Source organism: Protopterus annectens, chromosome 1.part0, assembly GCF_019279795.1.
Source record: "Protopterus annectens isolate FY-2018-M chromosome 1.part0, PAN1.0, whole genome shotgun sequence".
Classification (NCBI taxonomy): domain Eukaryota; kingdom Metazoa; phylum Chordata; order Ceratodontiformes; family Protopteridae; genus Protopterus; species Protopterus annectens.
Window position 1 is genome coordinate 190,039,749 of NC_056725.1, and position 16,439 is coordinate 190,056,187.

At 40.2% G+C, this 16,439-nt stretch overlaps 1 protein-coding gene across 4 annotated transcripts in view; it reads left to right on the forward strand.

The window, feature by feature from the left end:
- The window catches only part of ECH1 (enoyl-CoA hydratase 1), a 1,020,088-nt gene that overhangs the window by 663,774 nt on the left and 339,875 nt on the right, over positions 1–16,439 (forward strand). For all 4 annotated transcript variants that reach the window (XM_044057167.1, XM_044057090.1, XM_044057235.1 and 1 more), the window contains exon 6: positions 1,307–1,371. In XM_044057167.1, coding sequence (XP_043913102.1) covers positions 1,307–1,371 — 65 coding nt within the window. The remainder of the gene's footprint in view (positions 1–1,306; positions 1,372–16,439) is intronic.

Consider the following 16,439-nt stretch of genomic DNA (forward strand, 5'->3'; position numbering starts at 1 on the left):
ATGCATCTCATCAAATTCCTAGTCTTCAGAAATGTTCTTCACTTCAGTAAGTACACATCTGTAGAGCCTTGTGCTCTTATAGAAAAGCAAATATCTAAAATAGCAAGTTATTTCTGTGCTGGCTTCAATCATTTTTGCCTGTGTTGCACTGTTTTGACATTTTCCTTTTCAGGAAATAAAAATGATTAATTATGTCCGTCTTCCAAGCAATATACAGGGATGTTGTACATTTCATCTCTTCAAGCTTTTAAAATAATTCACATGCTTTGAAGAATAAATCAAATTTCAGGATTCAGAACTTCTAGTTTTCAGGCAAATTTCCGTGATACATAATTGTATGAGGATGTAGTTGAGCAATATTTCTGCAGTGAATTATAATTCTGTGGATCTAGACACTCTGGAAAGTGTATTGCTCCACATCTTCAGATATATTTTCATTGCTGGGAGATGTTTCACCATTTAATGACACCATTTTCTTATCGGGAGGCTAACACCGACAGACAGCAACTGTGGTCTGACTTTGACTCCAGGAATCAAACCTCTTTTCTGCTTTGCTTCAGGACATCATCTTCTTCGTCTGGGTATCTTTCTACTTGGAATTCTTTCCATTTATAGATCCTGTGAGAAAGTCCCCAGTGTCAACTCTACAAAATGCATCTTTGCCATGTCAGTTTTTAGCTGTCTTTGAGGTGTATCCTTAAGTCCCAATTATCTTCTTGCTGTTACCTTTCTGCATAGTCATCTCCTATGTCTAGCACCAGTTGGACTATTTCGTAACCTGGGCAAATTTGTATTTGTAGGTAGCAGGTCTGTGCCATTGTTTTGTCTTAATTTGTAGGAATTTACTTGCTCAGTTTTTTGGTGGGCTGTGGTGCTAAGGATCATTTAGTGTGTTGCATGATGCCTTGAGGCCACACATGATGTCCTAGGGCTGCATCTGACTCAGGTTGAGATCTTCAGACAAATACACCTGAAAGAGAAGGAAGGATGGGTCATTTGTAGACCTACCAAAAATGTTCCCTTATAGATCAACTGATAGAGTAAGTGTACTGTTTTCTGTTACATCGTACTTCAGCTTGATAGATGTTTTTTAGCAGTTGTGTTTTCGTTTGGAAAGTGGAAGTGTTTTATGTTTTACAGTGGTTACATGTCAGGCTTGTAGCGTTCTGTCATTTCATTGTCTGAATGTTATACTGAGTTTTGTATTTGCAAACTTAAAAAAGTGCATGTGTATGTATGTATGTAATTTAACTTAACTAGAAAACACTTCCAGAAATTAATAGAGGATGTTTTTTTTTTTCTGTAGGTGTAGATTTGATATCTGCTTGTGATATTAGATTCTGCTCTCAAGATGCATGGTTTCAGATTAAGGTAAGTCAGAATAACTGTTTCATAAACACTCAAGAAAAATGTCGACTATACATTTCTGACTTTTTTCGTATGGAAATAGCTGATACTACTGTACATGTGCCAGGAGAATCCAGGGTATGAATACATTGTCCTGTACGGTCTGCCTGAAAGTATTATGTCTATACTTTTTCTTCCAGGTTACTAAGAGGCGATCTATGCCTAGCACACAAGGCACCTTTAGCACATCCGCAAAATGGAACAGCATCAGAACCACTAGATCCAAGGATTTAAATTTTGCTTGTTACATAAATAAGACGTGTTCAGGAGACTTGTCTCAGAGGATCACCATGCTCTGGTACAGGATCCCCATCCATGTAAAGCAAAGTCCATCCCTAACTCTAAGTGTAACCCTGATCAATGGATGGGAAACCAGAAGTTCACCCCAGGTCTGGCCCCCGTGTCTGTGACAGAGCAGATAGTAATGCCCAGATTAACATATCCCTCTCCCTTATAACCTGTAGAAGCTTTCTAACTAACATACCCCATCCTAGTAAACAGTCAGGATGCATAGGGACACAGTTTGGTTGGGTTATACTGCTAGGTTTATAAAGGCCCTGGATGTCGTTAGCAAATGTATAGGTTTACGGGTATATACTAGAGTAATACATACTTGATCATTTTTATATGTTTGTGCTTTCCACTTGAATGGCATAGCCAAAAAATTAATAAATGGGAGAATAAGTTTTCTTGTTATCCTTACTTTTGCTTACATTTTGCATAGAAATATTGATCTGATGTCGTTAATCTTCATTTATTGAAATTAACCAGCAATAAAGAGGTAATCGTGACCAAATAAAGAATAAACCTCTTGAGACATCCCACGCTAGAGCTCAATAAACAAGCAGCAAAGCCATGAGTTGAAAGTCCAGTGTCATTTGTTGTAAAGCCATACAGTGTTAACACAACAAGTTGGGGAAATATAGTCCCAACTTAACAGACTACAAAACCCAGGAGGCCTTACTGCTGAAAAACTGTTGGTGGGTATGATCAAAGACCAACCAATCATGGAGATTTCTCTGATTTAGGTCCTGAACGAGTTGGAAGGAATGAGGGTAGTAATGGAGCCAGGGAACGTCGCAATGACTTGATGGCAGCAACAGAGAAAACTTCCAATTTTCAGCAATGGATTAATGCCGATTTGTTTTTCTAGCAAGGAACTATGCGCATCAACAGGCAAGTGCCTAAATCCTTTCAAAATGAACTTTAAGAGCTAGAAAATAAGCTATTTAAAGTTAGGGGCCTGCAGTGTGATAACTTGTACTTAAGTGAAGGCATTAAGAACAAGCGAGTTCTAAAAGGACTGAGACTGTACAAGTTTTCAAACGGGTTGAAAGCAGGAAGTTTGGAAACAGAAGAACTTTTGAATATGTTTGATCGGTTTGGATGTGAATTTATGTCATTTATTATTAAAATTAACAATGTGAACATTAAGTATTTAGATGAATTAACCTTGCTTAATGAGGAGATTTTGAATGATTTATTGTTAGATATTAACGCTACCAAATATAATGTTTTTAAAAAGGTAGAGAATTATGTCAAGGGCAAACTTGAAAGGAAAAATATGGCTAGGGACGATAACCAGTACAATAAAAAAACAGCTTACCCTTTGCATAATGCCTACAATGATGTGCATGATATAGAGAATAGGGAAATTAGAGATCACATTGAACCAGAATACAACAATGAGTATGGCTACAGAATGGGGAACTTGCAGGACACTGAGTTGGATGATTATGATAGGAATTATCCACCTTTAAGGAGATCAGAAAGGATAGAAAACAGACCAAAAGTTTTATTTCCACAGCCTCGCACCCTGAGAGGAGGGAGGGGCAGGGGGGAGAGGCCAGAGAGATGCAGTAATTGAGCTATCAAGATAACACTGTAGAGAATGCACCCAATGAAATAGATATTATGAGTGAAGGTAAAGTGCTGTGTTACAAAGGTTTTAAAATATTTAATTATGCAGATTTAATTATGGACAAAAACTATTTTTTTCTTTGTTGGAAAAATAATTCCGCTTTGTGCCTTCATGTAGAGTAAATGCTGTGGATGCTATAACAGAACTTAAACTATTTACGAGAAGGCTAAATTTAAAGATATTTTTTAAGGGTCAAATAACTGACAAAGAAAGTAACTTAGGGTCATGTTTAAGGAAGAAGAGTTTTTAATCCCCCTTTCCATCCAGTAGTTTCAGCGTTTGAAGGGGCTTGTTCAACAGATATATATTCTTTAATATATAGTGATAATAATAAGATGAATAAGTACTGTCATCTAACAAAGGATGAGATTGACCTTATGAAAATGATTCGAAATGATGAAGGCATGAATGTGATGAAGCCCAATAAGGGAGGGGGAGTGGTTTTATTTAATAAAATGGATTAGGTTAACAGTTTTATTTGAAATATTTTATGATACGAACAATTACTGTGAGGTTTCAAAAAATGAAATTTATATTACACATAGGAAGATCCAGTTGTTGTTAGAAGATTCCCTCGTTCAAGAAGTTATATCTGAGGAAGTATATGAGTTACTAAAGTCTGATCATGTGTTAATTCCTGTTGCGTTTAGTGTACCAGAAATCCACAAATGTGTGTCCCAATCCCAATTTGGAGTCATTATTTCTGTACAAAATGGACCTACCTATTCAGTAGAAGGTTTTATTGACATGGTGTTGAAAAATGCTTTAGCACATATCAACTATTTGTTAAAAGATTCTTGGGACATGTCTAAAATTGATCAAAGTTTGTACACTGAGCAATGTTGTTTTTCAACAATTGATGTTATAGTTTTATTTACCTCTATTCCCCATCAAGAGAGATTAGTGTTTCATGAATCTATCTGTAGCCTCAGCAGTTTGGACAAGGTATTAATCAATTTTATTATGGTGGCTATGGAGTCTGTTTAAGACGGCTATTATTTTTACATTTGAAGGGGTTTATTTCAAGCAGTTGGAGGGTGGCGATGGGTGCAAGTTGTGCACCCATCATTGGGAACTTGGTCCTCTATGCCTGGGAGGTTAGGTGCATTGAGTTGTGAATTTTCAAGTAAGTGGATAGGTTACTTTCATTTTTTGGATGATATACTTATTATATGGAAAGACAAGAAAGAAAATAATGGGCTATTTTTGGATTATCTAAACAATATTACACCATATTTTAAATTTACTGGTAATATCCATGAGGATTTTATAGATTATTTGGATATTACTTTAACCAAGGACAATTTGAGAGGGAAGTTTACCACAAAAATACATAGAAAAGAGACTTTTTCCAATAACTGCCTGAATTTCCATAGTTGTCATCCTGGTCATACGAAAAGGAACATATTTAAAGGGCATTTGGTTAGGGCTGCCCGAATGTGCTCAGAATTAGAGCTGGTAGGGATTGAAATGGGGAAAATAAGTACAATGTTTCTAGAGATGGGTTAGTCTAAAAAATTGGTAAATAAATTGTATGAGGAAATGAAATTTGGATGGGGTAACTGGTACAAACCACTGTTGGGCAATATGAGTCGATATACATTATGGAGAAAGTTGCCCTAAGAAACAAACATGACTTTAATAGGGGGATGGTGATTCCATATGCTTCGAACAGTAGAGAAATTAAGAACCTAATATTGAAAAATTGGGTAATATTTAAAGGGAATATGGAAGTTATGAAATTAGTAGGTGGTGAACCACAATTTATTTCTACAAAACGGGTAGGAACTGTAAATCCCACTTTGAGCAACAATTAGTTAAGAATCCAATGTATACTAAAGGTGCCACATGTGCATGTAGGCAGTACCAGTACATCTTAAATGAAAGTACCCTTATCCTTCAAGGGGTACCTTTTAGGGTAAACTTACAAAAGGGAAATTGTAACACCAAGGGTATCGTTTATATAGCGGTATGTTAAGGGTGTGGACATTACTATGTGGATAAAAGAGAGAGACTATTAAAGAAGAGAATCTACGAACATTTGTATGCAATACAAAAGGCAAATACTAACAATGCACTATTTAAGCACACTGTTGAATGTCCCAACTTCACTAGCTTTAAGTTTGGAATTTTGGAGGGAGTACCCAATGACCCCAGAGGGGGATGGTGGGAATTAATGTCGGACTTGAAAGAATTTCAGTGGCAGGTAAGATTGAATGCAGTCAACCCCCCAAGTATGAATGAGAACATATCTTTGCTCCCAGTTTTGAAATAGAGGGCACTAAAGTTATAAATAACGTGATTGGATAAGTTTTATAACAGTTGAGTTATGAGCTGCTGTGTTAGACCTTTTAGATATGATTAAGGAAGGGTGAAACATGTTACATAACTAGCCATTATTTTTTGCATAGCTTATGTGATGTGATTATTATCTCTAATATTGCCTATATACATATCTTTAATTATGTATTTGTACAAATGTACACTTCTTATTATGTAAACATTTTTATTATGCAGACATTCTGAAATATATATGTTTTGTAACACTGTCTTGAGCGCAGTGGTACTTATGTGGAATTCACAGTAACATTTTTTTAATGTTTATCTTTTTAATGTTAGTGGGTTTTACTATAGTTAATGATTTGGCACTTAACGGCCATCCAGTTAGTTAAATGAGCATAGTATAAGAGGAAGTAGTTTTGTAATAGGCTGATGAAATCCCATTAATAAAGTGTGGAGGGATGAAAGAGCTTGACGTTTTAAGTGGACTGTATGGATTTGCAATAAATGACATTGGACTTTCAACTCGTAGCTTTGCTGCTAGTAAGCTCTAGTGTGGGAAGGTCTCAATAAAAGATTTATTTCTTTCTTTCTTGACCTTCATTTATTTCTTGACCTTTGGGTTTGGTTCTGAACATCAGAACTGACTCTGCCATTACTCCTGCCCACGAGAACCAAAAATTCTCTAGCTTAAGTCGTACCCAGAATGCTCCTCTCCCAGTTACCTCAGATCTCATTTGCCGCTTCCTGTGACAGACGCGTTACAAAATTGCTCTAAAGCTGTTTCCTTTTTCTCTTGTATTTCAGATTTTTTCATAATTTTAAGATATTTCTCTTTATAGTTTTTGTTTATTCCTACCCATTTCTCAACGTTAATCTTTTCATCCTTCCCTTACACTTAGGTGTGTTTCGCACTACCATTTTTGGTAGTTCCTCTTTCTTTCCTCTTTCCTCCAGTAAAAAAAGTAAAATGCAGTAGTAAAGTAGTTCTATATTTCATTATTTTCTTCTTCACTTATTTGTCTACCACTGCTGGTAGCCTTCTGTACTTTTGATCTCTTCTATCGTTGTTGGTAGCCCATACCTCTCTTTATTTTCTTTATTGGTTTATTTTTGGCTGTGTTTGTGTCATTTCTTGCTAGATTATGGCTCACAAAAGCAAAGGCACCTTTGGTTTCAAAAAATGTCAGGGGTGTGATCGTAACATGCTCAGCTCTGATGGGCACTCTTTGTATCTATTGCCTAGGTCTGGTGCACTTGGAAGAGGATTGCTCAGTCTGTCATGCCTTTAGTCACTGGGCCTTGGTAGAAAGGAAGAATAAATTGCTATTAAAAGGGAAGATTAAATCTTCCCTTGAGGAGGTCTTATCTGTTTTTTTTTCTGACAAAAGTAAAATGGATGTTTCATCTCCCTCCTCCTCATCATCTTCATCTAAAATAGACAAACCAAAAAAATGAGTAGTTTAGTGCCAGTCTCACCTTCTGCGCTAATGACCAAAAAGCTTAGAACTTCTATTCCCTCTGCCTCTGTGGAACTGACAGTCTCAGCAAAGGATATTTTGGTGCTGAGCTCGGCACCAAAAGTGATGTCTCCATCGGTGCCATAGTTATCAGCATTATCAGCATAGATATTAGATCAGATCATAGAACCATCAACCTTGGTACAGTCTTCCATTTCGGCACTAGTATCTTTGGCTTCTACTGAAATACGCTGAATTTTCATTCTTGGATAGGCCTAGGACCAGGTACTCTCCATCTGTAGATCCATTTGCTGGTCAGTTACCCAGCCCCTTTTTTTGAGACCAAAATCCCTCTCTTACCCAGTCAGTTCGTTTCACCAAGAGCCTGACAGAAATGGATGTGTTGAAGTTGGTGGATCAGCTCATTGTGGCGTGGGAACTGGCAGAAGTTTCCCTGGTTTCAGCCCCTTTGGGTGCTGGAACCCTTTCTTCTATGACCCTTTCAACTCTTCCTCCTCTAACCTCCTCTGAGGCCTTGGAGATTCTGGCTCCGAATTTCCTGGCACTGACTGCTTTGGTTGTAATGAGATCTGCATCTCCGGTTCCGATTTCTACCCGGAGTTCTTTGGTTCTATCGGATCCAGAGATCTCTTAGTGCCATGGCTATGCTGTTTGTTCTGAGGGGCTGGACTTGGATCTAGTGTTTTCAGAGCCATCTCTGCATCTTGAGGTTTTGGCATGGGTTAGCTCTAACCTGGCTTAGGCTTTGGGGAGGCTTTGTCACAGCGGGAAGTGACCATGGTTCCAAGACCGTCTTTCTTGGTTCTGGACTCCCTTCCCTCTTCGAGGGTCCTGCCTTCCAGGCCATGGAGAGGGCCCTGTTGACTCTGGGCATCTAGTTGGCTCCTTCCCTGTCAGAGCAGTTTCCCGATCCTTCCTGTCATTCAGAGCTTCTTCTAATGTCAACACTTGGACAGTGAGCGACAAAACCTCAGGAGACGCCCATTCAGATATTATCTTTGTCTGATACCTCCCCAGATCATCCCACTGAGGAGTTTCCTCAGAAGAGGAAGTGTAAGTGGAAACACTTAGATCCCCCGGAGGAATCTGTCACAGAGGACACTGATTTTGATGAAGGAAGGGTTCCTCATGGTTGTCCTGGAAGATTTCTCCTTTGGAGACATCCTTGAAATCCTTAGAGGGGAGGCTAGATGTCCCAGAACCCTCTTCAGAGGAAGCCGTGTACCTGCATACCTTCAGCGCTCGACCATCTACCTCTTGGGTTACTTTGCCTGCTGATGACCTCATCAAGTTGATCTCGCAGCAGGTGTGGAAGGCTCCTGACACCATAGAACCTATCCCAAAGAGGCCAGACAAAATATTAACTGCACAAGAGGACTCAGTTTTGGGCAAAGGGATTACTGATAGATGGCATGGTGGTATAGAGGTGGACACAAAAAAAGGAGTTGGCAGAGGAAAGCTCCGCTATCTTCCCAATAGAGAGTGTCAGGTGATGGATAGGTTTGGAAGTGGGTGTACGTTTCATCGACCTTTGCTTTGAGGTCTTTGAATTTTATGGCACACTTCAACAGATTCCATAGGGATCTGATTAAGGAATTATCAGATACCCATGAAGATGCCATATCTGACGAAGTCCAATACAAGGTTGTCTATCAGTTGGGCACCCTAGAGTCTATTTCCACTTCGTCCAGGAGTATTATAGCACATGCAGCCAAAGGGGGGACTAGAGAAGCGAGATCTGGCATAGCCATAATGAGACACGCCTGGATGCACATGTGTGAATTTGCGGAGCCATTCAAGTCTTCATTCATCAATACCTCCTTTGACAGATCATCCCTTTTTGGCCCTGAAGTCCAAGAAACATTGTCCAGGTGTGAAAAGGATGAAAAGACCCTTTCTGCAGTTGGCGTATGTTTTTTACTCAGTGGTCCTTTTCGAGGAACCAGAGGAGTGGGAAAATATGGTACAAAAAGTCCCAGGGGCCTTTTCCAGGACACACGGTAGTGGCTCCCAGGGGGGGGGGGGAGTGGCTTTAATGGAAGATGTTGTCCACTCGACAGAGGTGGTCTGCAAAATCAGGGCTTCAGAGATGCCTTTCCTGGCAAACCCTATCAGAGCTCCAGAAAGGAGGCCTGATTACCTTCCTCTGGAGGCAGTCAGGGGATGCCTATCCCTGCACCAGCACGCTTGGCTTCAGATTATTCCCAATGTTTGGGTGCAGAGAATTATAACCAGAGATTACTCCATACCCCTCCTTTTGCCTCCCGATAGTTGTAGAAAATCCCCAACGTTCTACCCAGTCAGCAGGAACTAGCAGTGTTAGAAATTCAAAAACTGCTACAAAGAGTCATCCAAGAGGTCCCACCAGAACAGTTAAGAGTTTGGAATTTACTTAAGATTCTTTTTAGTGCCAAGAAAGACTGGGGACTGGAGACCAGTTTTGGATCCAAGTATTTTGAACAAATCGGTTTGACAAAATTCTGGATGGTCACAATTCAGTCTATACTCCCCATTTCTACAGAAAGACGATTGGATGTGTTCTGTAGATCTCCAGAACTGGTATTACCATATCAAAATGGATAAATGTTCCAGGAGATTCCTCTGCTTTAGGCTGGGGAGCCAGTCATTACCAGTTCAGAGCCCTGCCCTTTAGTGTCACCACAGCCCCCAGGGTGTTCACCAAGTGCATGGCGGTAGTAGCAGCTCACCTGAGACTCCAGGGATTCTGGGTGTTAACGTACTTAGATGACTGGCTCATTACCACTCCCACCAGGCATCATCTAGAACAAGAAAGAAACTACGTTCTCCAGACCTGTGCCAACTTGGGGATTACAGTAAATTGCAAGAAATCACATCTAATACCAACTCAGAATATAGAATTTATAGGAGTAGTACTAAGCACCAATACTTGCATAACTTCTTTATCTGATCTGAGATTGCAAAAGATCAAAAATCAAGTGGAAGAAATTATCAGAAGGAACTGTACCCTCACAACTTGCTCTACAAGTTCTAAGTTCGATGGTTGTGACCATCATGTTAGTCCCCCTGGCGAGATATCGCATGAGAATTTCGCAGTGGTTCCTTGCATCCCAGTGGTCTATTCGGTATCAACCAGTATCACACCAGATTTTAATTGCCAACTGTTGCAAGGAAGACCTAGCTTAGTGAATCCAATCAAAGTGAATTCTCTGGGACACGACCCTTTGTCCCGTGTCAGCCCCAAGCCATAATGACCACAGATGCCTCCCAGATGGTGTGCGGGGGGTGGGACATTATATGGGCAAAATGGTCCAAGGCACTTGGTCCTCAATGGAGGCCAGCTTGCATATCAGTGTACTAGAACTGAGGGCAGTGCTTTTAGCGTTGCAGGCCTTGCAATTGTTCCTAGAGGAAGAGCAGTTTGAAAGTCAGACATATTGGTAGTTTAGTACATCAACAAACGGGGAGTGTTGAGAAGCACTCAGTCTGGCAGTGGGCGATCTCTTCCGACTGCTTTCCGATAGCAATGCATATCCTGAGGAGATCTAACGTGCTAGCAAACAAACTGGGCAGATGAATTCTTCTGCCTCATGAGTGGTCTTTCAGTCCCAGAGTGGAGAAGATCTTTCATCGCTAGGTTCAAACTTGCTGTGATCTTTTTTTGCATCGCCGCTGAACATGAAGTTCCCCAAGAGATGCTGTCCTGCACAGTGTTTGGCCCTTCAGACTCCTGTACGCTTCCTCCCTTGCCATTAATTTCTCAATTTCTTAAGAAAGCAGTCAGATTGAAGAGCAAAAGTCATTGTCATTGCTCAGTTCTGGCCTCAACAAATTTGGTTCCCGTTCCTCTGGCCTTGTCTAATTCAACGATCGTGGACTTTGGATTCAGATCTGGATCTCCTATCCCATCAAGAGGGTTTACTTTACCCAAACCTTCAAAACCTCAAGCTCACAGTTTGGCTTCTCCAATTCCATTGTTTGCCAAGTGTAATAAACTTTCTTCCACAGTTTGTAGAATTCTTCTTGCCTTCCACAAGGCTTCCACCAGAAAACTCTACAGTAGTAAATGGAAGAAGTTTTCCTTCTGGGCTTCCGAAAATAACATTGATCCTTTCTCTGGTCCTATCAATAGTCTTAGAATTGTTAGCTTTACTCTTTGAAGCAGGAGCCTCATCTCTACCATCAGGGTTCAACTAGTGGCTATCTCAAATTTTCATAATGGTTTTAAAGAATGTTCAGTAACTTCTCCTAGCCTTTGCAAAGCATTTTTAAAAGGGACTTTGATGTTAAAATCCCCATATAAGAATCCATGTACACCTTGGGATTTAAACTTAGTATTACAAACAATAGCTCATCCCCCCTTTGAGCCTGCTGCTGACTGCGACTTGAAATTCTTGTCTTGGAAAACTATACTTTTGGCATCTATAACTTCTACCAGATAGATTTCTGAAATTCAAGCTTTGTCTTGTAAACCACCTTATTTGATATTTCACAAAGACATGGTTTCTTTGAGAACTAACCCTTCCTTTTTGCCAAAGGTGTTGTCAGAAATGAATATTAATCAGGCAATCAGTCTACCAGTATTTTTCCCAGTTACTCAAACAAAGGAGAGTACTATCTGCATTTGTTAGACGTTCATAGGCAATTACGCTTCCATCTTAATAGAACAAAAGACGTAAGGAAGTCCGATCAGCTGTTTCCTTTGCAAGTACTAAAATGGGCAAGCCAGTTACCAAAGTCATTTTATCTAGATAAGATTGTATTTCCATTATGTACAACAAAAGGAAAGTTGAATTACCTGGCCTGTTAAGGCACACTCTTCCAGAGCAGTTGTGTTCCAGCCTAACACTTCCATGGATGAGGTCTATGCAGAAGCAACATGGGATACCCCTCATACCTTTATTACTCATTACAAATTTGATTTGTTCTCTAGGGGAAGAGGATCATTTGGTTCTGTGATGCTCAGGAATATCTTTCCAGGACTCCCGCCAAGATCTAAAGTAGCTGGGGACTTTGTCCCACAGGTCAAGGAATAAATGAAGATTGACAACATCAGATAAAGACGTTATGTACTTACCATAACGTTCCATCTGTATTGTCCATCTTCATTTATCCTTGACTCTTCACCCTCCATCCCCCTTCCTTTCATACCTCTTGGTGGAATGATTTAGGGTCCTAGGTATCAATTTTTCGCCCATGATGCCATATATTCTCTCTATGAAGGTATTATTAGGAAGATAATTTCATTATTTTCTATATGCAAACTCGATCTGAGGTAATTGGGAGAAGAGCATTCTGGGTAGGACTTAAGATTGGGTTTTTGGTCCTTGCGAGCTGTGGTAACAGCAGAGTTGTTTTTTTATGTTCAAACTGAACCCACAGGTCATGGATAAATGAAGATGGACAACACAGATGAATGTTATGGTAAGTGCATAACTTCTTTTTAAAGTGCAACAAATAACAGTTTTACCTTTTCAGTCTTGTCAAGAATAACTCTTCAGGATATGCAAAGTACTACTTTATTTTATAAATGGCACTGGGAGACTGTCTTTACAAAATTTCAGATCAGTCTCAAAAGAAGAAATAATACTATATGTTTTCCTATCAATTTCATGCCTGCAGAACTTTGATGTTACATAGCTTTTAACAAATCATACAGTTTTAACATTTGTGCCCTCGAGCTTCTCACTTAGAGCTTCACGTGAACACTTTTTTTTTTTTAAAGCGTAGACCACCAGGTCTAATAATCTGTCCTTCAACCTTGCAGCATTTAGTACCAGTACACACTTTGTTTTACATACATCCTTGTTGCAATTCATTTTCCAGCCTGAAAAGGCCGGAGCTTACAAAAGATTTTTGGCACATTGTTTTCTTTCCTCTTTGCATTACATTCTGAAACCAGCCTCTTTTGAACATAGTAACATCCCTTAACTCCTTCAGCACTTACTTTGCCTTCATTTTTCTGTCAGTACACTATAATGTGATAATGAGAAGAAAATGTGGTTGTAAGGCATTTGAAATATAAAGCAACTTATGTGAAACTTTATTTTGTATAGTTGTGCGGGTCCCCTTCACATGGTCGACATTTCAGAATGTCGTAGACCATATGATCAACATTCGAAATGTCAACCATGCTGAACTGGCATCTCTGTACAGTTCAGATTGGAAAGATTTCCATCTTCCGCACTGTAGTGTGATCTCTGAATTGGTATATTTAAGTTCCGGGGGGAGTGCAGTGGGGGCGTAGCCCCGCTTGCTAGCAGCATGAGGGTAAGTCTTTTTTTTTTTTTTTTTAATTCCATGGTTGACATTTCGAATGTCGATCATATGGTCTCGGCCATATAGTCTTCAACATTCTGAAATGTCGACCATGTGAAGTAGATCCAGTTGTGCATATGTACTACATTTTCAACATAAACATATTGACTGATTTGTGAAAAAAAAACTTCGTTAATATGCATTTTGTGAAAAATAGTCATGCGACAATATATTTTTCTGTAACAGTGTAGTAAATGGTATGGTAAGTTTCTTACAGACTCTTGGACAAGAAAACTATTGAGAAGCTCCATCCTGTTGCCCAGTAGTGGTTCGAGACCAACGGTATCCCAGTTTTCACCTGTATATCCCAGCTGAAAATTTGTGATTGCCTATCCAGTCAGACTAGTTTTAAAGGTTGCCAGGGAAGTACCCTGGTTGATAAGCAAGGGCAGCCTGCTCAGGAAATGGAGATTTGACAAGTTAGTGTCATACTGTCCAGTGGTGTTGATGGGACTTTATCAATGAGATGAGATCTTTACAATGGGTGTTTGCTTTATCACTGGTTGTTTTAGTTGAAGATGCTTAGAATGTGTTGGGTCATTCATAGTGCAGAGGGCGAAGCTCATAACATAGAGGGCTAAGCTGAAATCACCACTCAGACAGCTGTATAACACAGTGGATGGATAGGGATTTTATTGTATCAAAATTGGGCCAAGAAATGTTAAGGTCTCTCTTGTTGTTTTAGGTACTTCTCAAGGTATATGCTAAAGAGGGCATTATAGTCAGTGATGTACATTATAATGTAAGAATAGAGTGCAGCAGTAACTTGTTTGTACCATGAGGAGAAACCATGACTAGTATGTTGTGCAGTATAGAAACTATGACTAGTATGTTGTGCAGTGTAGAAGAATTTTCTACTCTTGAACTAGACATGGTGGCCAAAAGACAGATTATCGACATATGTAAACAGGTACCTGAATGACTGTGTGTCATTTTCAAGTGTAATGCTGTCTATATGGAATATGGAAGTGATACTAGGTTTACCAAAGGAAACCGTGATGCATTTCTTGACACTTATGGTAAGCCCATGATTAACACAAAAAGCATTTGTTTGTTCTGATGCTGGAGAATTTCAGCATCAAAATTTGAATTGTTAAGCACATTAAGTTTGCAGCCATCGGCAGATTTGGTTAGCCATATTCCCTTGATATTGACTTTATCTAGCAGAGAAGTACATATCAAAGAGGAGTGACCTATGACTGAGTCCCATGGGAGAATACTGCTGACATTTTATTGCCTAGACCAAATACCTTCTGAACATCATGATATGGATTCAGTCAGGCATCTGTTACTTATCCATTGAACTGTGTGTGGATTATTATTGTGTTGGGAGAGTGTGCCAATAATCTCAGCCTGGATGATGATGTCAGAGGCCTTGACAAGGTCCTGGAAGCTGCGTGGACTGTTAGGCCCCTTATCTTTGGCCTCAGTAATACTTTAGGAGAGCACTGCCAGGTTGAACAGGCATGACCTGCATTTTATGAAGCTGAAGTGATGTAGATCCAGCAGTACATGGTTACCTACGTCATTGTTTTAGTTCTGCTCTAACATGTTCTGTAATTTTGCAGGTAGTAGTAAGCTCAGTAGGCCTGTAATTCCCATTTTCAGTAGAGAGGCCACCCTTGTGGAAGGGCACCACAACAGCAGTTCTCCGCACCTCAGAGATTTAACCAGTGGAGACACTTGGGTTGAAGTACCATTATAAATAAGCTATGCCCAGAATTGTTCATTAGTTTCAAGCTTCCAAATTTAGGTGAAGACAGTCTTGTGGCTGTCCTGAATTAGTTGCAACCCTGAGTTCATAGTCAGCCTTACATTTCCTACTACTACATTTGAGGGACTTAATAGGTGTGTACTAGGCTAATGGTCCTGGAACCTTTAGAAGCCTAGCCCATAGGATTACCCTGGCATCGTGCCACCCGACTTTAGTTCCCAGTGCCTCTGTCAAGTAGAGCCACTGGAGTGAATTTTCTATTTCCCATCCAGTCATCAAGATTTCTCTTGAAGAGGGCCAGTGAGGTGCTCAGTTTGGCATGTATAGGAAGTCTATTCCATAGCATGGGCAGTCTCTGGGTTATGAACCTGTCCCTCCAGCACATTCTATTGATTGTGGTAATGAGGTTGAGGTCTCTGGAGCGTGTGGTGCATCGGGATTGTGATTTCTGTAGATGTAGCATTTCTAACAGAGCTGGGTCAGACATGGCTTTGTAAGTCAAGCAGAGATTTCTCTAACTAGGCGATATGAGACAGAGAAAAGTTGGAGTTTTTTGAGTCTGTCCATGTAGGACAAGTGTTTAAGGCCTAGAATCCTCTTTGTGAGGTACTTTTGTAGCCTCTCCAGTTGTTGCAGGTGTCTAGTGAGTTACATGCCAAATGGGGCATTGTACTCAATGATTGGCCTAATGAGGGAAGAGTAGAGGGAGACAATGACTTCTTTCTTCCTGAATGCAAAACCCTTAGTAATGAGATGTGCCACGTAGGACTTTCTGACCACAGTGGCAGTGTGGTGGTCAAAAGAGAGGTTCCTGTCGACCTGTATTCCAAGATCTCTTAAAATGCCTTCTGTGTTCAGTGGACTACCATCGATGTGGTAATTCATGGGAACTGGGTTTTTCCCAAGGGGATGACAAATTTTTTTGCCATTGAGTTTAAGGCCATGGTTCTGACACTAGTCATTGGTCTCAGTGAGGCCTTTCTGTAGGATGCCAGCATCACTTGGGGAGTTAATAGCTCCCAACTTGCAATCGTCTGCGAACTTTGTCAGCCAGAGTCCCTTCATGTTGGCCTGGACTTCAGAGAAGTATATACCAAACAGGAGAGGACCCAGGACTGAACCCTGTGGGACTCCATTCGTGACTGGTCAGCAGTCTGACTTGGAGTCAGCTATTTTCACACTGCGGGTTCTATCTGTGAGCCAGTTTGCAACCCACCTAGTGATATAGGGATTGATGCCTAGCTTACAGAGTTGTTCTATGATTCCTGACTGGGGAATGGTATCAAAGGCCTTGGCCAGATCAAGGTAGGCTGTGTGAACCACCTTGCCTTCATCCACA